The sequence below is a fragment of the Nesoenas mayeri genome (assembly GCF_963082525.1).
Source record: "Nesoenas mayeri genome assembly, chromosome: 4".
Lineage (NCBI taxonomy): Eukaryota > Metazoa > Chordata > Aves > Columbiformes > Columbidae > Nesoenas > Nesoenas mayeri.
In genome coordinates this window covers 24,875,974-24,903,785 of record NC_137540.1, presented here as the reverse complement: position 1 = coordinate 24,903,785, position 27,812 = coordinate 24,875,974, and the positions used below count along the sequence as shown (strand labels likewise).

The following is a 27,812-nucleotide window of genomic DNA, read 5'->3' as shown; positions in this document are numbered from 1 at the left end:
TCCCAAGGTGGAGCACAACATTGAACTCTCCTCTTGCTAATGTGTTCTGCAGATGCCACCACTACTCCCTCCCTGCCTGGCGAATCATGCCTAGCCTTGTCTCCTGCTTACCGAGAACGATGCTCCCACAGGTCGGCGGATCCATTTGGGTGGCTTCTTTAGGGGCAAAATGACATTCTGTGGGGCTGTCTGCTGGGGAAGCTGCAAGGGTGGGAGAGGCTGTCCTGTACCAAATGGGTCGAGGTTCCCAAATGAGGATGAAAGCTTCAATAACAAAAGGTGGAAAAAACAAAAGTGACATATCTCCAATAAACTAAACAGAAGCATTTATTTGTAGCAGATCAGTACTCCTGCAAAAAGAGCTGCAGACAGCTGCTTCCCATAAGCCCACATTTTTTCCCTACCTCTTTCTGTCCATAGTCTTAAGCTGAACATTGCTCAATACCTGATCAACTTGCTTCTGCCTCAAGCCATCCGTGCTGCCTCCCATGATGGAGTAAATGCTGATCCGCCCATCAAATGAAGCTGCAGACAAGACAGCAGGGTTCCTGGGACACCACTGAATATCAAAGCACCACTGTGTATTTGTGGGCAACTCATACAGCACCTGAGCAGCAAAAACAAATCCAACAAATCAGGACTTCCATGCATCACCCCATCCAACAGCAGTAATTCTTCTGCCTGCCCTGAGACAGGTCTGCTCTTTTTGCTGCCCGTCGGCCTCCATGTCACTGTACACACTAACAGCGGGTAAACCCTGACAACTGCCAAACAGGAGATTACCACGTACCACTGCTTAATTTCCTTCTCCTATTAAATCTTCTGTCTAATCCACACAGCACAAACCATGCAGGCAGGGTGTGTCTGTGCTGCATGTGCAGCTATCTATCTGTTCTACTGCAAGTGGTGAGTTGCTGCTGGTGTTCATGCTAGCCCTCGCAGAGCTCATCATGGTATCTCTACACACTACACAGAGACATGCCAAAGTAAGCCTGTTTTTTGCAGGACACCTGGAAAAGTTAAAACCTGCACTCAGGGCAGATGTCTTCTCCTGCCCTGGAACAGACAAGCCCAACACTGCAGCAGACATGTAACCATAAACTCAGAGAAACTCTTATTTGCTTGTCTCTCAAATTTGTTGCTCAAAGAGCAAAACACTAACTACCTCTCTCTGTCTCCCAGGAAACCATGGTGCATTTTTTGTTTGTTTGTGTTTTGTTTTGGTTTTGTTGTTTTTTAATTTTGAATAAAAACATGTAGTATGATTCATCCAAATTTAAAGCCTTCCTAACAGCACTGGATCCAGCTCAGATAAATTATTTAGCACCCCACAGCCTTTTGTACTTTTGTGCTGATATCTGAATTTTAGAAACACTTCTCACTCTGTCCTTCAGGATTATTGCCCACTGCAGGCAAGGAGCCCTCCAGTGTGCCTGAAGCCCTTCTTGTGGTCTAGGGGCAAGCACTCAAAGTTGTATGAGAAAAGAGTCTGCGTCCCCTTTGAAAGGTAGCCCCAAGCCCAAAAGGACAGGGTAGGAACACATCCAAGTGGCTTTCACCCATCTGCCACTATTGTGTCCCTTATAATGAGGTCTCTACCTCACTACTCAGCTGGAGAGCAGCAGCGGGGACAAACACACGAGATCGGCAATACTAGGAAGGAATCCTGCAGCACCAGAACAAGCTCAGAAGGCACACATACCCAACACAAGCACGTGGGACAGGGAGAAACACCCCACAGAAGTGTAATTTCAAGGAATGCAAACACACCAAAAAGTGCTTTGTATGTGCCACTGTGTTACCTCTGAACAGGATTTTTTTAAGTGGAGTGTGTACAATACCTCGCCTGTGTTAGGGTTGGAGCAGAGAATTTTAGCATCCTTCCCACAGCTAAGCAGCAGCTCTGAATCCGCCATACTCCAAGCAATGGCCAATATACCCCTGTGTCACAATCAGAAAGAGTTTAGTGTAAATGCAAAATGGTGATAAATAGTATATTTATAAGTTATATTTATAAGTTGAGTTTCTACATTAGCTGAGCTTTCTACCTCAAAATGCCCTCTTCACTCCTTATTCTTAAAAAAGATGAACTTTTTCAATGTTATCAGCCTTTACTTATTGAAATGGATGCTTTCTGTTTTCTGCACAAGGAAGTATAAAGGTGCAGCCATTGTATCTGAGAGTTAAACGCAGTCACACAAGAGAACCTGGACACCACTGTAACAAAACGGTCTGTGTGCAGTATCATTACCTACAGGTTTGCACACTGTATGTTAAGATTGGTGACTATGAAGTTTTTCACCTTTTTATTAGCATGGGATTCATGTCAGAACTACTGGCAGTAGTTTTGGTAGAAGCCACAACATGGTCATTTTCTCTCCTTAAATCTGGTGCGGGTTTTGGGCAATAAGGAAAGTTTCACTAACGAGCAGGGATCAAAATTTAACAAAATCTTTCTTTTTACCCAAATTTAAGGCATTTAGGGGACTAGAGGAGCAAAGAAGCTTTGTATGTCCACATGTGAGGATGTGCCCAGACATGCCTTCAGTCCGTTATTCAGTCAAAGTCAAGTACTACTAACACTTTGCACCTTGGCTCCCTCTTCTCAAAAAGCACAGGAACAAAATTACAACTTCAGTGTTTCGGCAGGAGGGTGCTTTATATTCTGGGACCTGTTCCCTTTAAATCAGACAATTCTTTCAGGACACGGAGGTGGCTAGTCAGCAAGTCAGCATATAACACTGCCCGCTGCTGGAATCGCTGCCTCCCAGCTGCGTCTTGACAGGGAACTAATCAAGAAGTGAGACATACAAACTGGTGGAACGCAGTCACCAAGAGCATAAACACCACAGAGCAGTAGGCTCCAAAAGACTCATACCTGGTATGGCTTTCCAGAACACGAAGCGGCGAGGAGGCAAATCTTAGGTCCCACATCTGAATCACAGGCAACCTGTCATCCTCTGAGGCCAAAACCATCTGGGTAGCGACATCAGGGTGCCAGGCCAGGCCCGAGCAGTGCATCTGAGGGACAACATTGCGCCACAGCACAAAATAACTAAGGAGCACTAAAGGACAAAAGACAACTAGCCTAAAGAGGTCTACATGCATGGTAAAAGCACTGCTGTGAGGAAATTTGAAGCTGTGTTTCTGGGCATCATCTCTGACTGCATTCAGATTGGGATACTCTCCTCATTTCCATGAGTGGGGAGACTTGCAGTTCATTTCCCAAGGTCCTCTCAAAGAAATAACTTTGTGCTGTCTTGTTCATAATCCTACGTTTTAATTTAAGAAAACTGTAAAGCCCCCTGTACAAACATCTATCTCTAAAATTTTTACTGATGAAAGCCATTGTTAGGCAGAGGTTATTGTCAGGTGAACACTGTATTGCTAGACTACAATATGATGAAGATAGACTACTGTGCTGCTATGTTAGGTAGCAAATACATAAAGCATTGAGAGTTACACAGTTTATCAGAATAAGAGTGCAGTGACCAGGTAGCTGCTTCTCAAGTACTCATTTGCAAGTTTCGTTTTCAACTCTTGCTACATCTTCAGAATTTGTTATAGCAATTTCCCATTAAAAATATACAGAATTGTACAAATACGTCTCTCTCCACAAGTTCAACGGGCTCCTTTCTACATTTACACTGTCTGAGGAACAGGTGTGGTGGTTGTAACTACACAAAGCCATGTCCCCTGTAACCTCCTCAATGGCAACACTCCTCTGCAGTGCTTTGCATATACACAGCCTTGCAGGAAAAAGCATTAGCTATTTAGCACAGAGAAGGCACCAGTATCTTTATGTCACTTCAGAATGGGTGCTATGAGCAGTCCCTGCACACTGAGAGGCCCCCTATACCTCTGCCCAAGCATCTGTGGGGCCGCGCAAGAGCCAACTCACCCGGTTATTGTGGTCACTGACTTTGATAATGGGTTCATTCTTTCGGAGATCCCACACGGTAGCTCGGCCACTCGGGCTGGCGGATGCCAGAATGTGCTGGACTTGCCTGTTCCAGGCGATGCAGCTGATGTCCTCAAGTGGCTATTGCACACACAGAACAGCATATCACAACCTTTCCAAATGGAGGACTCAAAACCTGTTATTTCCAGGCTATGCTAAATAACAAATCTGCAAGGAGACTCACCCTGGGTACTGTGTGTGTTCTGGTTTCCTATGTAGGGTAGAACACCTGAAAACCTCGATTTATAAGCTGCTAGCATTTCTCTGTAATATCTGCATTTTTTGCTTTACAATCTGATACATCAGTTACTTAAAGAAGACTATGCACGACTGTCTTCAAGAACAGAAAACTACTCCATGGAAGTAGATCCAGGTATATGAACTCTACTTTTGCCTTGGTTGATTAGGTTTTGACTTACAAAAAAAAAAAAAAAAAAGTATTTGCTTGGAGAAATTCAGTGGGGATTTTTTTATTGCCTGCCCTCTGCACAGTTTTAGTCCTAGAATTAAAAGCTATGTTAACCTAGTCCTTGTTGCACTATTATTTCCAGTTGTCATTGACCATAAGGACTAAAAGATTGCCCAGCCAAAAAAGTTATTATTAGACATAAAAAAAATACTATACAGAGGTCTTTAATTAAGGTGTCCTTCCAAAAGCCCACATCATAATAAACAAGTCAAACTAAACAAAGTATCCAAACCCACAGGAGTTTTAGGCTAAAAATCTTTGAACTTATACTTTGACTACTTCTCATCCCATTTCCTCACTTTGTCATAATCAAATTATTATGCAGTAACAAACCTATCTTCCAGTAACCACAAACTTATTGTGCAATTATGTAACAGCTACAGAAATGTACATGCATTGAAACAACTTCTTCTCATTCTTATGTCTCCTTCGCAAGGTACAAAGGACAAAAGACTGTTGTTCTTCTCCATACATCATCTTTAAGAGCCAGAGGCTAAACGCTGGCCCCTAAGCAGAGCAATCAAACACTCTGAAAATCATGAAGGTAACTACCAAACCTACCGCCTCATCTTCTGACTTCTCAGTAGCTGCTTTTTACGTTCTTGTTTTCCTCAATCTATACCTTCACAATCTTCAGACCCATGCACGCAGTGAAACATGCAGAGAAAAACTAGAAGACGCTCAGCCTGCATATAATTGTTATAGGCATTTAAAAAGTGGTGCAACCTGAGCGACTCTGCTTGTTATTACTCATTGCTTGATAAAATGCAATATTTCTCAAATACTATGGGGCTACTTCAGCTCCCCCTGGCCAAACAGATCTGGACCTGTGCATTCTCGCACTTATAGGCACACCAGCAAACCGTGCTCCAGGGGCTAGAAAAGCAACAGCATCCAGTCATGCTTGTATGGAGCTGGGCAGAAAAAAAAAATCACAGAAATAAAGCATGGGGAAATAGTGTTGTCACAACGGACTTCCTTCCAGAAGCATTCACTGAAGGACACCTATGCAGCCACTCAAACAGAACTGTCCTTCAGGGACACAAGCTCCTGCCATATGCTTTCGGTCATGGACATATCTCAAGGAGAAAAATATTTGAAACCCCAAAGTCTAATAAGCATATTACACAAATTAAGTACTAACAGAAGGGCTATTTTTGCTGGCCTTCGGGACAGCCACTGGAGAACAACACGCAGGAACATATTCTTCTTTTATTTTGATACAGAGGGATCTGTTGTACCACTCCTTAAGCACTGTATCTAATGTTGCCAGAAATGCAGCTCACAACTAACGAACAATTACCTGCTACCCCAGTTAGACTTCAAAAGGCTTTTCCCCACCTTGAGATAGCCTTAATACTGTAGGTTTCAATGAGCTCTAAGCATCAGTCATGTGCATATTTTTTGTTAGCCTGCTCTGCAATATTTAACAAATACAAATTTGATACCTGTGTCTTCACTCCTGGTGTCATTGGTGTGGCGAAATTGTTCAAGTCCCAGATATAGATTTCAGACTCATTAGCACCAGAGGCCACCAGATTAGTCTGTAAGACACATTAATTGATGTTAAGAGTATTTTCAGCATCAGCTTTCACAGCCTTAGTTGCTGGGAGTATCAGATCCACAGCCCTAGGCTGATTCCCCTATCAGCTCAGGATATAGCCTTTGGCTCACACAGAATAGCTTAGGGTAAAAAAAGCAAGGGTTTTTTTGAAGCTGTAGGTAAGACTGAGTCAATTTAAAAAATCCATACACGGCACCATCACATTGGGATACCAAAACCAAAATTCCTGTTTTGTGGAGTGCTCTTGCACTGCACAACAAACATCCATGAGGAGGCTGTGGGGGTACAACCACAGATGCAAGTGGAAAGCAGAGACACTTCTGGGAGGAGACAGAAGTGGTGCTGCAGCTATTGGTGCCGCAGCACTCTGCTGCCAGCAGACCAGGGGAGGTTCAGGTTGGACATTAGGAAAAGGTTCTTCACCCAGAGGGTGGTAGAGCACTGGAACAGGCTCCTCAGGGAGGTATTCAAGGCCTCAAGCCTGACAGTGTTCAAGAAGCAATTAGACAATGTCCCCAGATACATGGTGTGAATTTTGGGGTGTCAAAGTCCAGGCAGGGCAACAGGTGCCAAGGGCACCGAGCGCCCTTTGATCACATCCCACAGATGGTGACAAGCAAGTTCCAACTTCATAACGGACAGAAAGGGAAAGGAAGCAATTCAGAGAAGACACAATGAACAAAGGGCAGCCTTGCTGAAAGCAAGTGTGCAGAGACAGAAGTGCTATTTAGGAAACAAATTCAGCTGAATTCTCATGCAGCTGGTGGTGACAAGGAAAAACCAGTCCACTGTATCTAGAAGGAAGTAAGTGCTCATTAGTGATGGAGAAAAGCTTGTTAGTTTTGAGAGCTCTTCTGCTCAAGAGGCCACGTCACCACATTTCCTGTTCAGTCTCCTCTTTCCAAGTAACAATACTGAGAAGTCTTTAAGACAGATCCTACCCAGACCTCAAAGGAGATACTTAAAATCTGGTGTCACTGGAAGCACGAGTGATAGCAGGTAAATACCCCCAGTGTAATGAGAACATTGGCACAATACACAGGAGCTAAAAACGGAGACTGGCTAAAAACACCACAGAAAAACGTGTCTACTTTACATGTAAGCTCAAGTAAAAAGACCCACTAAATTAGCAACATAAACTGATGAGGGGAAGCAATGAATCAGACACCTTGAATTCTTTCATCCTGAAATGCCAGTAACAGGACAGGATTTTCCTACTGAGTACACACAGACACTGAAACACCAAATTTCATTCATGCCTTTCAGAGGCAGGGAAAGGGACAGAGTTATAAGTTAAGACAGGCCACTCATTTATGACAGCATGTGATGAAAAACAGCAGAAAACCAACCTGAAACATGTTGACATCGAGCGCTCTTACTGGTCCCGTGTGCTTGTCTTTCTGGGCAATTATTACTTCAGTGTCTCCAGCTATGATTTTGGCTGGGTCGTACAGAATTACGTTCCCATTTTCGCCCCCAGCAATCAGGACTCCAGAGACTCTCTCAGCAGAGGTCATGCTGTGTGGCCCCCAGATCAGCTTGTGGTACCTGTAAGACACAAAGATGCCCACAGTCTACAACCATGCACCCCATTTTGCTCAGCACAGCTAAAGCCTCCAGACTGCTGCTAAAAGACAGAAAAGCACTGCCTGCATTTCTCCTTAAGGATCAGTCTTTCTATTAGGTTGGTGCAAAAGCAATTGCTGTTTTGAACCGTGAATTTTAAATCTTTATAACTAGGCTCAAACACATCTTGGTTAACTAAAACAGGAATCATTACAATTAACACATTTTTGCCAATGAGAAATGTTTGTTTATTCCTGTATCTTAAAAAGCTGTGCTTCGGGATTTCACAAACTCTTAGAAAGCATTTTCTGCATCCTGCTGGTTGTGGAAGCATTCTCTCTACCAAAAGATGTCAAGATGCTTGAGGAAGTGGTAGTCAGTTGGTGAGAGGTCAGGTGAATATGGTGGATGAGGCAAAACTTCATAGCCCAATTCGTTCAACTTTTGAAGGGCTGGTTGCACAACGCACAGTTGGGTGGTGTTGTGAAGAATCGGGCCCTTTCTGTTGACCAGTGTGGGCTGAAGGCATTGCAGTTTTTGGCGCTCAATTTGCTGAGCAGACTTGTCAGATGCGATGGTTTTGCCGGGATTCAGAAAGTTGTAGTGAATCAGAGCAGCAGCAGGGCACCAGTGACTGTGACATTTTTTGATGCAAGTTTGGCTTTGGGAAGATATTTGGAGGTTGTTCTTGGTCCAACCACTGAGCTGGTCATCGCCCGTTGTTGTATTAAGTCCACTTTTTGTCACATGTCACAATCTGATCAAGAAATGGTTTGTCATTGTTGCATAGAAAAAGAGAAAACAACATTTCAAAACAATGTTTTTGATTTTTGATCAGCTCATGAGGCATCCACTTATCGAGTTTTTTCACCTTGCCAATTCACTGCAAACGCCAAATGACCGTAGAATGGTTTGAGTTATTCGGCAGCTTCTCGTGTAGTTGTAAGAGCATCAGCTTGTAAGAGCATCAGCTTCAACGACAGCTCTCAGCTGGTCATTGTCACCTTCCCATGCCTGGCCACTACACTCTTGTCTTCTTTGCAAAACTTCTTGAACCACCGCTGCACTGTATGTTTGTTAGCAGTTCCCGGGCCAAATGCATTGTCAATGTTGTGAGTTATCTCCACTGCTATACGACACATTTTGAACTCGAATAAGAAAATAGCACGATTTGGTTTCTGTCTAACATAATTTTCATAGTCTTAAATAAATATAAAATAAACAGGAAGCAATAAGTCAACAGCAAAAAAAGATAAAGCAAGGAAAGCGCACTAGAACGATGTATAACAACCACATTTAAGAGTCTATTCCAATATCAGACAGCAAATTTCAACAATACAATTACTTTTGCGCCAAACTAATACTTACAACCCCTTCCATCAAAAACACACTATGTCCCAATTCTACTCGTCATCAAGATGCAAGCTCACAACAGTACAACTAATAACCTCCACATCTCTTATCTCCTGGTTGCAAAATCAGATAAATGCTCCCAACTGCATGTGATTTTGAGCTCACCTTTACAAAACAATAGCAGGAATCAAAATAAGAACTGTAAGCCAAACCAACCGCAGCCTGGAGGTAAACATCTGATATTCGTGAGCAACATTTCAAATAAGAGAGAAGTGAAGTATTTTCAAACCATTGTGTCCATCTGCAAATACTTACATTTCCTTCAACTCTACAAACTTGCTGCATAAGCAGAACAGCATTCCTGTGTATTCAGCCATGCAAAGGAGGACTTTTTTTCTACACAAATGACGTGCTGTCACATATCACCTCTTACACAAGCAGAAAGCAAATCTACATTGAGTAGATGGTGGTAAGGAATTGCTTTCATGGCATTCACCGGGTTATTATTAACCTTTTCCTTATCTCTAGACAACCTTCAGATAATTTCTCTAAAACCCAGCATGATAAAATACATACTGCAGAAAGCTAGACAAAGAGCAGATGCTGGGTGAGAAATGCTGGGTGAGAAATGCTGTGGCCGTCAAGCAGCTCAGTTTCAGTGCTCAGTCTCCCAGTACAGCGTTCAGATTACACTGGTGGTTCACCAAAGAACAATGCTATAAACAGAAACTGGTCTTTATTATCAGACAGATCCTTTTCCTGGGTATGATTTTTACACTTCTGCACATAACTATGAAAGGTTATGAGAAACAGAGTGACTGACAGGGTTGTCTGGGTACTAGCATTACACCACCAGCAAGATTCAAAAAGAAGGAAGAAAACGACGAGGATCAAAAACCAGAATTAACTTGCCTCTTTCATTCAATTACTTTCCTCTTGCCCTTTGCTCTTTCCAAGATAAAGTTTAGCTCTATAAAAGCAGCATAAAACTTTCCATGGGAAGACAACTAACAAAGCTTGTTGCAGGATTTATCTTTTGTGGGTTTAATCACTTGGCCACTTTCATTTGCTGCAAACCAAAATAAAGCCTGACATATCCATTGCTAGTTGAGGCATTTCTTCTTAGTTTTAATAATAATAAAAAAAATCCTTAACCTCATTTGTAATGCATTTTCTGGGCAAAACCAAATGCTTGTGCTGCTCACTGAAGGAAGCATTTCAAAGGAGTGCTACATCCTGGCTAGAGGGAATGTTTTTTGAAATTCAGTAAGCAAATACCACTTGGCAAGCCTCAAAAAATATCATTGTTAAAACAAGGTTGAACGAGTAAATCTGGAAAGATCAAACACCCCATCTTTCTCTCAGCAGGTCAGTAGAGAGTGTCAACATCAGCACTGCCCATAGTGCAGAGAGCGTGGCTGTTCCTCACAAGTACTAAAAAAGCAAATAACTGCAGGGCAGGGACTGGGAGCTGCTCTGCTCTGCCAGCCCCACAACTCATTGCAACAAAACTGCCACGACACCAAGCCAGCAGCCTCACACCTCGTACTTTGTCCTGCAAAAGCTGCTGTAGCCGTATTTTACCCAAATCAGGAGAGGATCCCTAAGCAAGGTAACAATCTTATTGTGTGCAAATACACAAAATTGCAACTCCTTCAAATTTGTTTATAGGCAAACTCAACATCTATGAAACCGGCAAAACGCTTTTGGTCAAGAACTTCAGGAAACAGTTGCAGGTCCTTAGGTCTTGAACTTACAGCTTTAGAAGGGATAATATAAAAACTCAAATCCAAGTAATTTCTATTCATGCCATGCCAGAGATGGAGGAGATGGCAGTTGTTTCTCTAGATGTGTCAAATTCTCACTTGGACATCCTGGCAAAGTGCTCTAATTGCCTGCACCTCCAGTCATGCTGTTTCGGATCATCAGGGGAAAGAGTGGTTATGTTGACGCTGTACATGGTATGAAAAAGCAGCAGATCCAATCTAACAGCAACAAAAACGTTAATCTCCTTCTCTACCCACAGAAACATCCTGCACTTCCATCTACATTGTTTCCGCTCACCCACAATGAGCAGCAGTCACTGGACCAGCTACCAGAGAGCCGCTCCAAGGGCTGCCAAGATGGAAACACTGATGCTAATGGTATTTATTTGGACAAGCGCATGGTAAGGAACTACGAGCTAAGTGGAGTTGTGCAGTCGGGAACGTGGCTTCTCAGCTGCGGTGCAAGATATGATAGGACACACATAACATGGACCAGTTTAGTTCTGTCACAGGAGTCTCCCTGAAATAGCTAAATGCAAACAGGATGGGGAAACACAGAAAACTGCAAGTGCATTTTGACAATTCCTCATTTTCTTCTTTTCTCTGCAGTATCCCAGAGGCTCCTCAACAAAAAAGGTCAGCATACGTATTCACACCTACCAGTCAATGTCAGATCTTTTAGGTTACGTCAGAGCACAAGCTGCTTGCAACTTTTCAGAGTCCAAACTCACCACCTTCACAATCCCACCTCACTGTCCCACAACATTAGTGGCACTTAACGCACCTTCACCCTTCAGCACTGAACTTCTGCTCCTCTCCTTAACAACTGCAAACCTCATGAAGTGGCCTTTCCACATGTAGCATGTATAACAGTCCCACAGCCACTGCTCTTCCCTTACAAGCCCTCTGCTCACCTATGAGAGGATGAGAAAGTGGCACAGGACTTCATAGCCAGTGAAGGGTCCGATAAGTCCAGCTCAAATATTTCTAGCGAAGCACTTGTACTGAAGGTTGCATCCAGCTGCTGAGCTGATGTACCTGCAAAGGAACATGCCTGAGAGTGAGAAAACCATGCTACACAAAAGAGCAACTGCAGAAGCAGCACAAGAAAGGACACAAAAAAAGGACACAAAAACCATCACCTTTGCATAAACGGACCCTGAGATGGGGTCAAGTTTCCATTTGTTATTTAGAAGTAGTTCTACAAAACTCTCCTGCCCATGGTTCCCCCTTTCAGGGGGTCTCTTAACCAAGAGGAACAGGAAAAGCTTTGGGCAAGTGCCTCTGTCTCCCTGATGATGCACAGAAAAAGTTCAGGTTAGCTATTAGGAAACACTTCCTCCTGGAACCGGTTGTCAGGCACTGGAACAGGCTGCCCAGGGAAGTGGTGGAATTATCATGCCTGGAGGTGTTTAAAAGACACGTAGATGAGGTTCTGAGAAACATGGTTTAGTGCCAAAGTTAGGTTATGTTTAGACTCAATGATCTTGAGGGTCTCTTCCAACCTAAATGATTCTATGAAAATAACCAAAGTTACAAACAAGCAGCAATAGACCATTAGGACTGCTGTCACCTTACCCTGGCAGAAAAGAAGACGCTTGCTGTCACCCACGGAATGCAAAGTGTGTCTTCCACACACACACACCCCAGCTGGACAATTCCACCCAAAGCACTGCACCACTCAGCCCGCTCGAGCCTTACGGACACTGAACAAACTCCCGCGACTCGCAACCATGACCTCTTCAGGGCAGCTGCCATGCATAGCCCGAGGCCCGGCTTAGCACATCCTTCCCAGGGACTCACCTGTGGCCAGGTAAATGGGGTGCTGCTGGGCGGGGCTCCATGCCTGCATGGCGGTGCGGTCAACCTCCTTCAGCTTCATTTTTTCTGGAAAAAAAAAAGAAAAAGAGAAAAATAATGTTTAAACGGGGGAAGGAGAAGAAAACGGGCAGCGAGGGCTGGCGCGCGACCCGCCGTTCCCAACAGACCGGTCCCGGTTCGCTGGGAACGGCGGGTCGCGCGCCGGTCGCCCCGTCAGCCGCCACCTACGCCCCGTTTCTGACAGAAACTGAAAGGAAAAATGGTGGAAAATGACTCTTTTTTTTTTTTTTCGCCGCCCGCCTCACCTTCGCGTCCCCAGCGCTCACCCGCTCCCCGGCCCGCTCCAACGTGGCAGCCGCGGCACCGCCTCCCCCGCCGCCGGTTTCCGGGCACACCCCGCGCCTTCCGGCGGCGGGGGAGCGGGACGCCGCCCGGCCCTGGGCGGGAAAGGAGCCTGGGGGTGGGGGGGTGGCGAAGACACCTCCTTCTGCAGGATCCTCGGGGTAGGAACAGCAATGGAGCCTGGGGAAGAGCGAAAGAGGCGTTAGGGGCTGCCGACCCACTGAGGTTTAGAGCAGGCGGGGGAAAGGGGCGTGGAGCACGAGGGGGCTCCGGGGCCGCCTGTCATCCTCAGCTCAACAGCAGTAATCACGCCGTGGTCATGATGTGAACAGCAGTGAGGCTCATCATCGGACAGGGGCCAGGCGCACCAGGGAAGGAACCCCTCCGCCTTTCGGGGACAGCCCGGGGGGCGCCGTGACTCGTGACTGGGGAGCTTCGGATGCGGCCCCTGACCCACCTCTCACGGCAGCCGAAGCACAGCTCCGCTGCTGGCTCCTGCCGCTAGGTCCAGCGGCCGCTCAGCGGGCAGATGCCGCGGCGGGCGCTGCCCCGGCCCCATAGCGCGGCCTCGACTTCTGCGAAGCCGAGCGCCCGCGTACAGCGGTGCCCCCGCGGGGCATGGCTCAGCCGCGGGCCGCTGTGCCGCCCCACCACCGCGCGGCGCAGAAAGGAAACCCCCCCCTTCCGCCCCCGCTATATATAGGGACTGGAAGCGCCGCTCCCATTGGCTGCAAGGATCGCCCTTTATCACTGGCTGCCTCTGCCTCCACCGCCGCAGCCGGTTCGCTTAGTTGTGTTCCCGTTCCTACCTACCTCTGTTGACGTCACACCGAGGCGGAACTACAGCACTGCCACACAGCCGGCTGCCACGCCTAATGAGAAGCGGCCTCCCACGGGAAGGGTTTAGGGTTGTGGCTTGCCAGCCAACGGAAAAGAGGGAGCTGACAGCGCGGGCGGTGCGGTAGCCAATGGGCGGGCACGCCGCGGGGAGGGGCGTGGCGGCGGGTCGCGGCCGTTGCTGCGGGGTTCGCCATGACACGGAGCTGCTCGGCGCTGGGCTGCACCGCCCGCGACACCGGGCGGAGCCGGGAGCGCGGCATCTCCTTCCACCAGTGAGTGTGGCCGTCCCCCGCGGCGGCCCTGCGGCCCGGGGCGGGCGGGGCGGGTAGCTCCGGCCCTCCCTCGCTTCCCTCTCTCCGTCTGCCACAGGTTCCCGGTGGACGCGGCGCAGCGCCGCGAGTGGATCCGCGCCGTGAACCGGGTGGACCCGCGGAGCCGCCAGGCGTGGCGGCCCGGGCCCGGGGCCATCCTCTGCTCCCGACATTTCGCCGAGACCGACTTCGAGCGCTACGGGCTGCGGCGGAAGCTGCGGCGGGGGGCCGTGCCCTCCCGCTTCCCCCGCCCGGTGCGTTGCGAGTTAACGGCCGCGCTCCCCTCCCCTCCCCGCGCACCGCCACCCCGGGCTCTGACCTCCCCTCTCCCTTCCCTGCCAGGAGCCGCCAGGCGAGGGCCGAAGGAGCGGGCTCGCCGCCCAGGCCCCGAAGCAGCCTCTCCCCAGCGCCCCCGCTGGGGACCACACCTATAGCCTGAAGGGGCAGCCAGCGGCGGGCGGGGAGGCGCGGCCGCCGCCACTCGAGGCCCCGCAGCTCCCGGCGGGCGCGAAATACGGCCCCGCGCACCGGTCCAGCGCGGTGCTGAGCATCCTCCGGGAGCTGGCGGAGAAGCGGCAGCTTTCCCAGGAAACCGTGAGTTTGCTGCAGGCCCAGTTTCCAGGTACTGCTGGGGGCGTTGGCCGAGGCAGAGTGTTCCAGGGTCCGTTATTGATGGATTCATGTGGCTTCATGGGATCAGCGAACCCTGTTTGTTAGGCTCCCGGGTGTGATGGTGAAACTCAGAGGCTTGGCAGTTTGTAGGTCTGCAGTGCACCATTCAATCTTGCAAAGAATTAAAATCTGGAAAAAATTAATTACTTGAGTAATTGCTGCGGTGCTCAGGTCAGACCTGTAACCAGGGCTGTCATATCAAACCGTGCCACCATTCAGTTGAGAGATAACTCTGGAATAGAGCAGATTTAACCAGGAAAGCCTTGTCATTTGCACTTTCCAGAAGTGAGGTCTGTTAACATGAATAATATAACCTGAAGAAGCCATTTCCAGTTGCAGAGTTAACTATAGACTAATGGCTTCTCTCTTGTTATGTCAATTGTTAAGCAGCACCCACATGCAAGATAGACTCTTTACTCAAAACTGTAAAATTTGACATTAAATAGGAAGGAGAAAGACCTGTTGTGGGCTTGGCCTCAGACAACAGGGTAGGGGACACACTCCCTGTCCCCAGCAGGAGAAAGGGCATGGTGACAGCTGTACACTTCACACCAGGCTTCAGGTCTGTATGGTTCCAGAGGCAGCCCTGCAGCCTTGTATTCTGCGATGTATTTGTATTATGCATCCCTCTGTTATGAGCTATTTATTCACTTCACTAAAGCTGACCTATATTTTTTTTTAAGCAGATTTGCCTTGCGAGTCACACAGCTGGAGGAAGATGGCAGAATACTCACCAGAAATGAGGCAATTTGCTTGTGTTCTCCACCTCTACCATAATAAGGCCTATGATTATCTACGAAAGATTCTTCCCCTGCCTCATCCTTCAAGTCTGACAAAGCAAGTTTTTATTCATACATTTCTGAATGCATTTCCAAGTATCTGTCTAGAAATAGGTATAGCAGATCCATCCTGAAAACATTCAGTGGCAGCAGTTTTTCCCTCTTTTGTTTTAGTAACAGGAGAAGGGGAAGCATACATCAAGGAATGTTGATACCCCTCATCTCAAAGAGCTGCTACGTGTTCATGCATGTGGGTCACAGCATAAGAATAACACATTCCTTACATTAACAATTTTGAAGGAAAACTTTGAGACTGTTTTCTGGAAATGAGAGGAGACGAGAAGGGAATATGAAAAAAGTCAAGGACTGCATAAAGCAGATAGACAGGACTTTTGGTTTTTCTTACCTTGCCTCACAAGGACTGTGGAAAGTTAGTGAATCTGGACAAGCGTCTGTTCCAAAGTTATAGAAGGGAAGTATTTCTGTATCACACAACTCAGTTGTGTAACTCAATGAAAGTAATTGCATAGGCTGAGAATTTATTATGTGAAGTATTGTTGGACACATTAACAAGGAGAGAAGTTGTAACAGTGCACAAAACAAAAACTGAATTAACTCTCCTCTTACAGGTTTTGAGTCTTAAATTTCTGTAACGCAGTTGGAGGATGCACAACATATACACACATTCTCCGTGCCAGCCTGGGGGGATTTCAGACAGCTTCCTCCAAAGAATCTGCTCAAAGGGGTGCCAGGAGGTGGTGGGCAGAGAGTAGATCGAGGAGAGGAGCATTCCACATGGGCTGCCAAGGCTTTTGCATCTTCACAACTGGATTAACATGTCCAGTGTGGAGAAAGCCTGTTGTGGAGGGAGAGCAGCCTGGTGTTCCTGGCGCTCTGCATAGCCCGATTTGCACTTCTTTTTTTTTTTTTTTTTTTTTTTTTTTTCCTCTGTTGTCCCGATATCCTGGACATTGGAGAGGTAGGAAGCTGCTTTGTTATTTCCCAGTACGTTTTGCTTGGCTTCCTATCACTAGTGTGTGAGAAAAGAAACCTGGACTATGCACTAAGACAGGCAGGGCTGGTTGCTTTATTGTCTGTTGCTTAGCCTGCTCTGCAGCACCAGACATGGCTGACCGTGTCCTTAGTGGTAAAAGGTGCCAGCTGTTGCCTCAGTTTTCTCAGAATCACATGTCCTAACCTCATCCTCCCTTCTTTTCCAGTTGGCTCTCTAATAATGAGGCTGCCGCAGGCTTCAGCAACAACATTTTCCTCTGCCTTCAGGAAAAAGTGGAGAGAGGGGAACATGCTTACCGTTACTGTGCTCTGATGGTACAGGACATGTCCCTGCAGAAGCAGCAGGAGTGGGACCCGCAGACCCAGTGCCTGACAGGCTTTGTTGACTTGGGAGCAGGTGTCCTTGATGCCGATGAAGCTCCGTTGGCCTCAGATGCGATAATCCTCATGGCAGTTGGCCTCTCAAGTCCATGGAGTGCTCCCCTTGGCTACTTTTTTGTGAACAGCACAACTGGTCACTTACTTGCTCAGCTGCTTCGTCAGACCATCAATAAGCTGAACAACATTGGCATTGTGGTTCTAGCCGTGACATCGGGTGCCACCGCTCATGGTGCTGAGACTGCCAGAGCTCTGGGGATCAGGATGGATCCTGAAAGGATCTACTGCACTTTTCACCACCCACCCGGCTCTGCTCACGGCATCACGTACTTCTTTGACATTTGGCACACGCTCCAGCTGATCCAGAATGCGCTGCAGTGCTTTCAAAAGATAGAGTGGCTCGGTGACACTGTGCAGTGGCAGCACATGGTGGAGCTGGCAGTTTTGCAGGAGGAGAGAGTGTTAGAGCCATGCACACCCAGGTCAGGCAGACCTGGGACTGAGGAGAGTTACTACCTAAAGGTCAACCTCGCTACCCCGTTGTTCAGCGAGGGTGTTGCTGACGCACTGGAACACCTCCAGAAGCTGGGTCTGGCCTCATTCCGCAACTGCGGTGGTACTGTCAAGTTTGTGCGATTGATGAGCCGTCTCTGTGAGGTATTTTATGGCAAATGTCCCTATGGAAGGGAACTAAAGGGGCCTTTGCTAGCTGGAAATTATGCCAAAATAAACCACCTCTTTAATGATGCCAAGAGCTGCTTTATCACCTTAATGGACTCTATGGGAAGATACATTATTAAGAGCAAACGCAAACTAGGATTTCTGAGTTTCCTCCTCAATGCCGAAAGCTTCAAGTGGCTTTACACCAACTACGCATGTCCAGAAGGCACTCCTTCCCACCACCTCCTGACCTACATCTTCAGCCTTGACCCACTGCAGCTGTTTCTCAGGGCCCTCAGGCAAACCTGCGGTAGCAGTGGGAACCCTTCCTGTGCCGCTTTCCAGGCTGCTTATCACAAACTGCTGGCCAGCTGCAGCCTGGCACTGGGCTCCCCACAAAGCAGTGGCTCAGGCAATATGAGCTCCTTGGATATTTCCCCATTTCATAGAAGAGATCTGACCCTTGGCAGCATTCGTGCTCAATATAACCCAGCTCGTGGGCGGACACTGGCAGCGGAGTACCCCTGTTGTGCAGGGTTTCTTTTGCGAGGCTCTGCACTGAGCAACGCACTGACAGACCTATCGCTTCATGCACAGAGCATCGCCTGCACCGCGGGCTTTGTTGCTGAGCAATTAGCCTCTGACTTGCACTGTGAGGCTTGTCTTGCTGCCCTCTTTGAGTCAGACGAGAGCAGGCGAAGATGCGGGTCAGTGCTCTACATAAAAAAGTTAGGTGGAGTGAGTCTTCCCTCAGCAAGCGTGCACCACATAACAAGCATTTCGGAACAAGTCCTAAACCAGTATGCCAAATTAGGAAATGGTGACAAAAACTCCAAGATGTGGCATTTGTCTCTAGAACAGAAAATCTTCCAGGAGTTTCTGGGACAAAGTCACCTCTTCCCCACCCTCACAAACCACTTACTTGATGGGGAGTTATGCATCAACAATCACTACACAATCTTAGTGAAGGAAATAATGCGATGTTACTTAAACATCAGAATAAACCATGCCAAACACCTGAACTTAAAAGACCATTGTGGAAGGCACAGATGGAAGAGGCTGAAGGGAAAGGATTTGTTTCCATTGGCACTGGGTAGCTGTCAGTCAAGCCAAATCCACACAGGGCTCTGAGCCCTCATTGCTGGTACAAAGATGCAAGTCCCCTCCTGAGGATCAGCAACGGCCAGATTCAGGCAATATCTGTGAGCAAACAATGTGGTGTCTTCCCATTATTTGCCTGGCAAAACTAGTGTTGATAAGCAGTGATACCTTGGGCTACTGCAAACAGTCTGATCAGTTTGGCTGAGCAAAGCAAGGAATTTCACCTGGTTGTGTGTTCCATCTCGCAAAGCTGCACAGCAGCCATGTATTTTGTGTGCCTCACTTGGCAGGTCAGGATGAGCAATGGATGCTCAAGATACCAGAGAGAAAGGGATGCTGCAGGGCATCCCCTGCAGGTGCTGGGTGGTTTAGTGCCACAAGTGGTCTTGCCAGGAGAATATTGATGGCATCCTCCACAGGGTGGTGGGATTATACATGCTGGCAGTTCGATTTCACCAAATCAGATCTGATGTAAAAACTGGAGACAAGAAAGCTGACAGAGGTTTTACTTAAAAAGGAAAATAAAGAGATGAAAAGCAAATAGCACTCCAGTTGTACACACTCCTACATGTTTAAGTCTAGATCCGGGGTGGGGACACACTACAATATCAAAGTGCACCCGTAAACCCCCATGTTTTACACGTGAGGCAGTGGATACTAAGCAAGAAGTGTTTTTCACTGAAAGCAAGAGGACAATGCAGAGGCTGTTGAGCCCAGAAGCACCCAGGGGCACTCACACTCTGCTCTCTGGGCAGGAGTCCCAGGCACCAGCATGGGGGTGTGCTGCAGCAGGGCGAGAGTTTCAGGTCCCATCACATTTTTCAGCATTTATAATTCCACAATTGTGACCAAGCAATTTTCTGGCACACTTCTTTTCCAGGTATCTTTTGGGCACTGCTTTCTCTTCCCCACAACTCCTGGTCACTCACACATTCACTCTCACTCTTCCTAGCAGCATGCCCACCCTGAGGTCCATACAAACCCACTCTTTAAGTCACTCTGAGCATCTTGTTCCTTCTCTCTGTCCTGTACTGCAGCCTAAGGTAACCAACAGCCTTCTCTCAGGGCAGCTGGTGTGCTAGCAGGGAAGAGCTAAGTCCAGTAACATCTTTCATTTGCTCAACATCCTAACAATGTTTCTAAGACTCCCTGAGCATTAACCATATGCTACCTTCATCAAGCTACTCAAGAAAGCTGAATATAGAAATCAGATGCACAAAAATAAAGCCAGGTTTTACTATGCAGAAACAAACCAGAAGCTCTCTTGACTTGTGCTTCTTAATGCAACCAACTAATCCAGCTTTGCAAGAGATACTCACAAGCCTCCTCCCCAAGAAAGACATAAAAAGACACAAACGCCACAAGAAAACAGTGCATTGTGCCCTACTAGCAAGCAGTCTAAGGCTCTTGACAAACCTTTGCCTCCAAGTTTTGCTCGAGTCCTCTGTGTGGCATCCGTCTGTCTTCAAGGGTGCCGCAGAACAGCCCAACAGTGCAGCCTTGTGTGTCTTTCCACTCAGTCTGAGCCTCTCGTGTCTGGCCAGGGCACATACAACACCACTGCTTTCTCATTAAGGAGTTTAAAAAAAGAGAAATTATGATGTGGGCTCAGCTACCTGGTGCCAGATAGGTTGACACGATTTGGCCATTTATGAACTGTGTCATAAGGTGCCATGGATTGCTGTGCATGGCAGTACTCCAGTAACCATGGGTCTGTCTCCAGTAGGATTCAGACTCTGACTGAAAAACCAAGCCACCAGAAGTGGGCCTAGTGTTAGCAGATTCATTTTGACATTTCAGTGAAAATCTTTTGTGTATATTTGTCAGTGCTGAAGGAAAGGAGTGCAAAAAATAATCGTATTTACAGAATAGTATAAATGTTTATTTTTCTTTGTGATTTATCTGACTGTTTTGTTTTTACAATATAGAAAAGTGTATTCTTTGAATAGGTCTAGTAAATATAAATTTATTTTTTCTACTTTCAGATGTAAACAGAACTAGAAAATGAACCCTTGCCCCATTCCCAATTATTTTTAATCTAACTGGATGAACTTGACTGTAAGTCTTGTCCAGCAGTTTGATGCAAATGGCTAAGGGAAGTACAAAAACCAATTCACACTTATTACACCAAGGAAAGGGGAGAGAGGAATCCAAGCTTAATATTGGAGAAAGCTTGTTCAAAACAAAATAGAAGAACTAAGAGCATTTGATTGCACCTTCAAAGTCTTTACAAGCAAAATATTCTCAAGCAATGCCATCATACATAATTACAACTGTAATCTAAATTTCACAAGTGTTTTTGCACACTATATAAATACACATCACAGAAGGTGCAGTTTAGGGTAAGACACAGAATATATACAAAATTAACATGGATTGAAGTCTAAACAGAAGAAGGCATATTGCAATCTGTTTGAAAAATAACATAAGTAGGTATTACTTTATTCACTTACACTAATTTACATTTATACAAATCTTACCGGACATACTATATTAGATCACTAGAAGTAAACTGAATAGCCGCACTATCTACATGTAAGGTTACCGCACTGACTTTTTAGTAAATCCAAGTCCTAATTATGAAAAAAAATGGCATTTATTTACATGAGAGGTGGATTTCCTTTTCAGAGATTTGCACAAATATGCTTGTTATTTATGCTCAGGGAGATGGCAATAGTGAACAGGGCCCTTCAGATAATGACTGCCTTGACAAACCTGGTCTGCAACAGCTACCCAGCGGCCTGACACCACTGCCTCCCAGGCCCTTCACACCCCCTAGTCATTTCAAGGAGGCACCAGAGAGAAGGGTTGATGAGAAAGGGCCTCCTGCAGGGCTGTGGGGTGAAGACAGGAGCAGAAGCTTTCTCCCATCCTATTGTCGTCACACATGTAGGCACTTAGTTCTGCTGCTGGTTTGCTTAGCCCCTACCTTTCCCCAGCATGGCCATGCAAGAAAACCTGGAGGAAGAACTCTGATGCATTTCTCTGTATTTACAGTTCTACACAAGGAATACAAAATCCCTTTTGGAAAAACCTAGCTGTCTCGTTCAGACAGTAGTGAGACAAGTAATAAAAATGCCTGTGATCAAACATGGTTATTGACATTCATGGTAGTTAAGTAATCTACCAGGTTAATTTTGCAAATGTGTTCCACTATAAAAAATGTGATCTGAGATTGCCTGTAACAAATACTGGGAAAAAAAAAATCCCCTGCCCTAGTCCACACACAGCTGTAGCTGATTCCCCCCACCCTTCCGCCTTTTGTAAAAGATTCTGTGCATCTGTTTGGTAGCAATCCTGATTCTGTGCTAGCATCCTCTCTGATCAAAGCTCTCACAGTCATTCTGAACAACACTAAAAACAGCCCCTTAGACCAAGTAAATTGCCAATATGCGGAGAAGCAGCATTGTGAAGACCCACAACCAGGCTGAACATGATCCCTACCTGCCTTTGCAAATCGATTCAGATGCAGATTGTCTTGAGTCCTCTCATTAAGACAACTGTGGTTTCACTGTCTCCCATGATCTCAGCTTCTTGGCCTTAAACACTCCAGGTTACAGCTTGATCCTAGAACACACAGTGGGCTGCACAGCCCTACCTTCAGCAAGGGATCAGGCTGCCGCAGACCTCTGAACACCAAGCTTCACCTAAGCAACAGCACCCACCTGCTGCATGCTCAGTTAACTCAGGCAGAGTCCAGCATTGTGGCATGGCTGCTCTTCCTCACTTTTGACAACAGGCCACTGTCTTAACCTTCAAGATCCAGCTTAGAAAACACCTGAGCCCTCAGCCATAATCCTATCAAAAGATTCCCATTTATTCCATTGGCCTCTAAACACTTGGGGCCTCATTCCCATGATATTTTCTACCACTTGCCCAATGGAAAACTGCAAACAACCCCTCTTTTATTATTGCCTCTGTATTTCACACTGCTCTGTGCACTAAAGGAACATGCTGTGTCAGGTCCTAAATACAAGTACTACCTTCCATTTTGATGCTCATTTTTACACGCTTCCTTTCAGGACTCTCTCGGATACACTGATACCTTCGTATTATGGGCCTGTCACCAAAAGTGTCTGACATCACCTGTGTCTTATTGTATGCACAAAGTGATGCAACTCCATTCACTGTAAATAATATATATTATAATAAATTATATATGCCATTCAGGCCATTATTCTGGGGAGAAAGGGGAGAACACACCTAATTTTTAAGAAACTCAAGGTAAAAGCTGTACATTGGAAAGAAAAATTGACCTTTAGGCATCATCTTAAGTAGAAGAGGATTTAGCTAAGATTTAAAAGTCTTTACATCTTGTTATAAAAGATTTTCTTGTTTCAATCTTATGCAGGTCAATTTACAACAAGCACCAAATTAACAAATATTATTAAATCCTCTATGCCAAACCAAAGTGTCCCCGTGCCTTAAGTGTTCTGTTCAGTCCGCTTCATTGTGGCTCATGTGCACGAGTCAGCAGTTCATGGCACAAGGGTCACTTTTGGACTTCCCTGCAGAGTTAATAACTCTCATCAAACAGCGTCCAAACTCCTCCAGGATCATGCGCTCTGCTGCAGCTTTTGACTTGCCCATCTTCTCCGCTTGCTCTGCCTGTGCAAGAAGGCATTCGCACGTGGCATCAGCTACCTCCTTGGTAACAAATGTAAAGGGCAGCCTGAAAAAAACCAAAACACAACAAAAATCCACTCAGTCCCAGCAAAAACATACAATACACCTAACTCCAGGGCTGGGCAACTTTTTAGTACGAGGACTCATGAGATATCATCTGTTCTGTTGCTTCCAAGTGCCTTTAGACAAGCAACAGGGAACAAATAAGCCACAGTTACAGTCCAGTGAACTGGTGGGCCACTGTGCTTTGGTGCCTGCCTCCATTCATGTACATTTTGAAGTAGACTCTGAAATTCCCAGGTACATAGAACAATTCTCCAGCTTTTACTCTAAGGGCAGCTCAAGGATTACATCCTCTCAGTAAATGCTTGCTGTGAGCACCTGGCAACCATGAGAAGACAATGCTCTGTTACATACTCGAACACAGCCAAGTTTGGCATACCCTAGGTTCCACAGAAAACATGGCTGCGTGAACAAAATGTTCCACTCATCTGAGTGTTCCTGCTCCTACAACTTATGCAGATAACATTCAAAGGTGACAGGGACATATGTGTTAGAAGCAACTGAACCAGGTGCTGCATTAACTTACTTTCCCCCACCAGTGCTGAGTGCTGGTGTTGGCCTTGTCAGCAGATCTGAGATCTGGGAAGATAACTTGGTCTTCGCGGCTGTCTGCTGCTGGACTCTAACTTCTGCAGCATCTGCTAAATGCATCAATGTCTTTCGCTCTGGGCTTTCTTCAAAATTTTTACAGCCAATGCATTTGCATATGGAAGAACACATGATTTTTGCCTGAAAGAAGCAAACAAAATGTAAGAAATCTGTTGCAACTTTTACTCCCTTTATGACAAGCCACAACTAAAAGATCTTATTTTCATCTGTTATCAATTAGCCACTAGAAGAAATCTCCAAGTAGTAGTTTTCTCTCTAAATTCTCACCTCAAACTGAAATGTCTTCCCAGAATGTATACTTGAATCAAATGCAAATCAATAATTTCCCACTCATCCATTTCTTCACCAACCTACTGGTTTTGGTGGAAATAAGGTGGTTGAGCTATGAGAAAGGTCAGTCGCCACTGTTTCTACATCCACAGACTGATCAGTTAGCTGATGCAACAACAACTTTTGCCTTTGTCTTCCACAGGCGTGTTCTACCCGAGTCCTCTGAGGGACTTGGTGCAATAGATTTCTTTAGGAAATACTGCTCTTCAGTAAAGGACAAATCTGAGCCTTAGTTTAAAGTTGCTACATGGTTTAAAATTAACCTTTACAACAGAAATGATCAATTTTGCACATACATGGCTTTCTACATGCAAAATGCTGGAGGAAGAGATAAACTGAAAAAATCATAGCAATATGAAGACTAGACAAAGCAAATCTGAGAAGCTGCAGCACTAAAGGGAAAAAGTCAGTATCCTTAAGATAACACATCATACCTCGTAACATTCGCAGTAGTTTTTGAGACATCCTGAGCGTTTACAGTTACACCCTTTGCTGTGTCTCCGATCTGATTCTCCTTCCTTTCCTTTCCCTATTTTGGGCTTGAAGGCTTCAGGGTTTCTGTCAAGGCAGGCCTGTCAATGCAGACCCAAAAGGTCAGTCACTGCATGCGGGGAGTAGAATTTAGAGGTACAATAAAAGAACTTAAGCCTTGCACATGTAGGAGGAAATCAGTGAATTATACACGCACTTCTGCCCCACACCATAGCTTCAGAAGGCACAAGCTATACAGCTTTCATTCCAGCTGTCTTTGGAGGCAAACCAAAGGTCAGCTGTCCCATTGTAATGCTCTGTATGAGCATATGAAAATCTGTGCAAATGGGAACATGCTCTTCAACTTCAGAAGTGGGGGAGCAAGGGAAAAGAAAGAAAACCACCATCACCACCACCACCCAAACAACCAAAAAGCACAAACAAAAGAAGACCCTTCACCTTTATTGCTTTTTGCCTATCATTTTCATGGTCCAGGTTGTTATAACAATTTGTACAGTTGCAGTTATTGCAGAATTCACCGTTTGCAAAACAATCGCAATACCTGAAACAGAAGATGCAGAAGGCATTTGAAAACATGACAATTACATTCTTGTTAATACTGATGGCAGTAGCAGAAATTCCTAGTCTGGCAATATGCACATGCAACAAAAACGGTAAGGGCAGCCCTATGCTCAACTCCACGTGTACAAGTGGTATAAGCCTCATTGCAAGGCCTAAATCCTCTAGACCAGGTCTAGCTGCAGTCTAAAGATACAGGTGAAGCTCAAGGGTGTCTGTCTGAACTGATTCACATAGCTCAGAATCCCATAGCAGCAAGAGAAACTAATGAGACTTTTTTCTATGGTGACTCCTAGGTGGCTGACCCACATCTCATGGGCCATCCTGCCATAGCCACATCGTAGTCAGTTCAAGTCAGCCTTCAGGAGCTCTCCTACAGCCGAAAAAAGGGTAAGCAATTGTAGTGCAAATCAACAGGAAAGCTAATACATCAAAGAGACTTTTTTGTTTGTTTTGCCCATAAGCCATTTGCAGCTATGAACAGAGGCAGAGTTCACCAAAACAGTGATGGAAGAATAGAAAAGGACTAACAAGCAGTGCACCTCATAGGCTTTGAAGCACAGGTAACTAGGGCAAAGGATCTGCCTGGGGATAAAGCTGTAGTTAAAGGATTTTTAGTAGGACAAGTATGTGAATAAAAAGCAGCAAAACATTGACAGGAAAGCAAATCACATTGCCACACCTCTTAAGTACCTCTGCTACCTCCTACCAAAACCAGGGTCCCACCACCCCACAGGCATGACACATGATAGAACCACATTCATTCCCAGCTCAAACATGGTTTTGGGCCATGACAAACTCTGGCAGGTTTTCAGTGCTTCCAGTACCACCTCCCAGCTACAGCTGGTGGAAACTGCAGATCCTCTTAGCTGTTTTTCAGATCCTGCTGGGAGTGTGTGTTCATTTTTAGGAGCCTAAACCCCTTGCAAGACTGCCTTCCTGTGGCTTGCCCTGGGAACACTACAGGACCTAGATTAGGGTTGCCCTGGAGCCCATGACAACCCTCCAATCTGGTCAAATTGCATTTTGGTGATTTTTAGCATCCTGAGTGGTCCCAGGGACAAGCTACAACCTCTAATAGCTGTCTTTTCTGTCCTGTTTAAAATTCAGTAGTGGAATGGTCCTGGTTTCCAAAACAAACAGTGCTGGTATGAACCCAGAGGATCAGTGAGCAAATAACTTGTCCAAGTTCTTCTTTGAGGAATAGGCTATATGGCTACCTCCAACATTCATTTGGGAAAAAGCAACTCCCATTTCAGACAGGAAAAAGTTTTACTAATGAAAAGGCACATTTGCCAGAGTGAATTAGACATTTGCTCTGCACCAATGCCTAGCCACTTAAAGGTATAATTACAGTAACTCACAAGAAAAATTTGTTTCAAAATAGCATTCTGAAGGTGCAACGCATCACCAGCATTGCCATTGTTCCCCCAGAATTTCTAGAGCATTCAGGTGTCAAAGACTAAAATAAGTGGGAAAACTCTAAGCATCTAACATATTTTGGCACTATGAAATCAGTCACGTATGTTGTAAAAAGTTTGAAGAAACAGCTACGTGTCTTCCCGTTTACCATGTGTCTGGTGCAACAGACAATTTGAGGCTAGGAAGGTACAGAACACACCTCCCCACACAGAGTGGCATGTGTCACATGAAAAGAAACCCAAGCTGAAAAGTTTAAACACACTTAACTTGGGTTCAGATACTGTTGCATCACTTTCCCTTAGCACACCATTGATTTCCTCTTCATAGACAATGATTCAGGGAACCACAGGTAAATTTCAGTATCTCCTCTTCATATTGTCCCAGAAATGGGTAAACTGACTTTGCCTCAAGTTAAAAACCCCTACCATTTCCTCTATTTAAAATGCTTTTATGTCAAATTGTTATAAAAACACTGAGTGGAAAAGCAAAATATCTCATGAGGATGAGCAAGACTCAGACCTATCAGTGAAGAATCACTTGTTTATTCATTCATTTAAGAAAAGATGCACAGCCTATTTTTTCTAAATTACAGCATGGCATTACTGATGCACTTCAAAGTATAGATGACCACCAATGATACCATGGGATGTCATCTTACTCACACCACCACCACAACTCCATCTGCTGAGCAGAACTGGCTCCACCATGCACAGGGCTATGAGCTTAGAAATTTATAAAATGTTAGGGTGTATATAGCTCATTTGAATTGCAAAATAGCATAGGCACTGCATCATCTCCACCGATATCAACAGCAAGCTTAAAACAGCATCTAGATATAATATTTCTGACATAAGTAAAAACATTGTATTTTGATTCCTAGCATAAATTTGTGATGTCAAAAATAAGGCTTAAAACCAAAAAATCACCAACCGGAAAAACAAGCTGTACTTACAATTTCAAACATAGAGACTTAGTACAATTGCAGGGCTTCCTGGGGCGGTTTGCAGATTCAGAAGAAATTATTCTGTGAGGGAGAAAAAAAAGTGCATTTATATACACATTTATGAGTTTCTTCCTATTTTACTTTCAAGTAAATGGCTCATAAACAAACTTCA

The 27,812-nt window shown here is 45.6% G+C and overlaps 3 protein-coding genes across 24 annotated transcripts in view; 1 reads left to right on the top strand and 2 right to left on the bottom strand.

Moving 5' to 3' along the window:
- SEC31A (SEC31 homolog A, COPII coat complex component) overlaps nt 1–13,706 on the bottom strand; it is a 46,769-nt gene extending 33,063 nt beyond the window's left edge. For 7 of the 11 annotated variants that reach the window (XM_080343116.1, XM_080343122.1, XM_080343126.1 and 4 more), the window contains exons 1-11: nt 13,300–13,486; nt 12,806–13,022; nt 12,483–12,566; nt 11,594–11,717; nt 7,344–7,542; nt 5,879–5,974; nt 3,902–4,042; nt 2,879–3,021; nt 1,842–1,941; nt 446–607; nt 112–264 (exon numbers count right to left, since the gene is read on the bottom strand). In XM_080343116.1, coding sequence (XP_080199242.1) covers nt 112–264; nt 446–607; nt 1,842–1,941; nt 2,879–3,021; nt 3,902–4,042; nt 5,879–5,974; nt 7,344–7,542; nt 11,594–11,717; nt 12,483–12,561 — 1,197 coding nt within the window. In that variant the 5' untranslated portion in view covers nt 12,562–12,566; nt 12,806–13,022; nt 13,300–13,486. Of the gene's footprint in view, nt 1–111; nt 265–445; nt 608–1,841; nt 1,942–2,878; nt 3,022–3,901; nt 4,043–5,878; nt 5,975–7,343; nt 7,543–11,593; nt 11,718–12,482; nt 12,567–12,805; nt 13,023–13,299; nt 13,487–13,655 lie in introns of those variants that run through there. The other 4 variants (XM_080343119.1, XM_080343123.1, XM_080343120.1 and 1 more) reach the window with 4 other exon arrangements.
- A 167-nt stretch (nt 13,707–13,873) lies between these two features.
- Nucleotides 13,874–18,636, top strand: THAP9 (THAP domain containing 9). 2 transcript variants are annotated; one of them, XM_080343799.1, is made up of 5 exons: nt 13,874–13,954; nt 14,052–14,247; nt 14,336–14,615; nt 15,352–15,502; nt 16,665–18,636. In XM_080343799.1, exons 1-5 carry the CDS (start codon nt 13,875–13,877, stop codon nt 18,625–18,627), a joined length of 2,670 nt encoding a protein of 889 aa, XP_080199925.1. In that variant the 5' UTR covers nt 13,874; the 3' UTR covers nt 18,628–18,636. The 2 variants fall into 2 exon arrangements, with proteins under 2 accessions (XP_080199925.1, XP_080199924.1); XM_080343798.1 differs by having other exon boundaries at nt 15,349–15,502.
- A 1,827-nt stretch (nt 18,637–20,463) lies between these two features.
- Nucleotides 20,464–27,812, bottom strand: part of LIN54 (lin-54 DREAM MuvB core complex component) — a 41,537-nt gene continuing 34,188 nt past the window's right edge. For all 11 annotated transcript variants that reach the window (XM_080343902.1, XM_080343901.1, XM_080343906.1 and 8 more), the window contains 5 exons: nt 27,650–27,721; nt 25,156–25,258; nt 24,660–24,797; nt 23,813–24,015; nt 20,464–23,269 (listed from right to left, as the gene is read on the bottom strand). In XM_080343902.1, the coding sequence (XP_080200028.1) occupies nt 23,068–23,269; nt 23,813–24,015; nt 24,660–24,797; nt 25,156–25,258; nt 27,650–27,721 (718 nt within the window). In that variant the 3' untranslated portion in view covers nt 20,464–23,067. The remainder of the gene's footprint in view (nt 23,270–23,812; nt 24,016–24,659; nt 24,798–25,155; nt 25,259–27,649; nt 27,722–27,812) is intronic.

What these genes read in the sequence shown, in the direction of transcription:
- THAP9 (XM_080343798.1), top strand. Translation starts at nt 13,875, where the DNA reads ATGACACGGAGCTGCTCGGCGCTGGGCTGCACCGCCCGCGACACCGGG. An exon ending in CCTCCCGCTTCCCCCGCCCG is followed by an intron (nt 14,248 to 14,335) that starts GTGCGTTGCGAG and finishes CTTCCCTGCCAG; the next exon opens with GAGCCGCCAGGCGAGGGCCG. An exon ending in CATCCTTCAAGTCTGACAAA is followed by an intron (nt 15,503 to 16,664) that starts GCAAGTTTTTAT and finishes CTTCTTTTCCAG; the next exon opens with TTGGCTCTCTAATAATGAGG.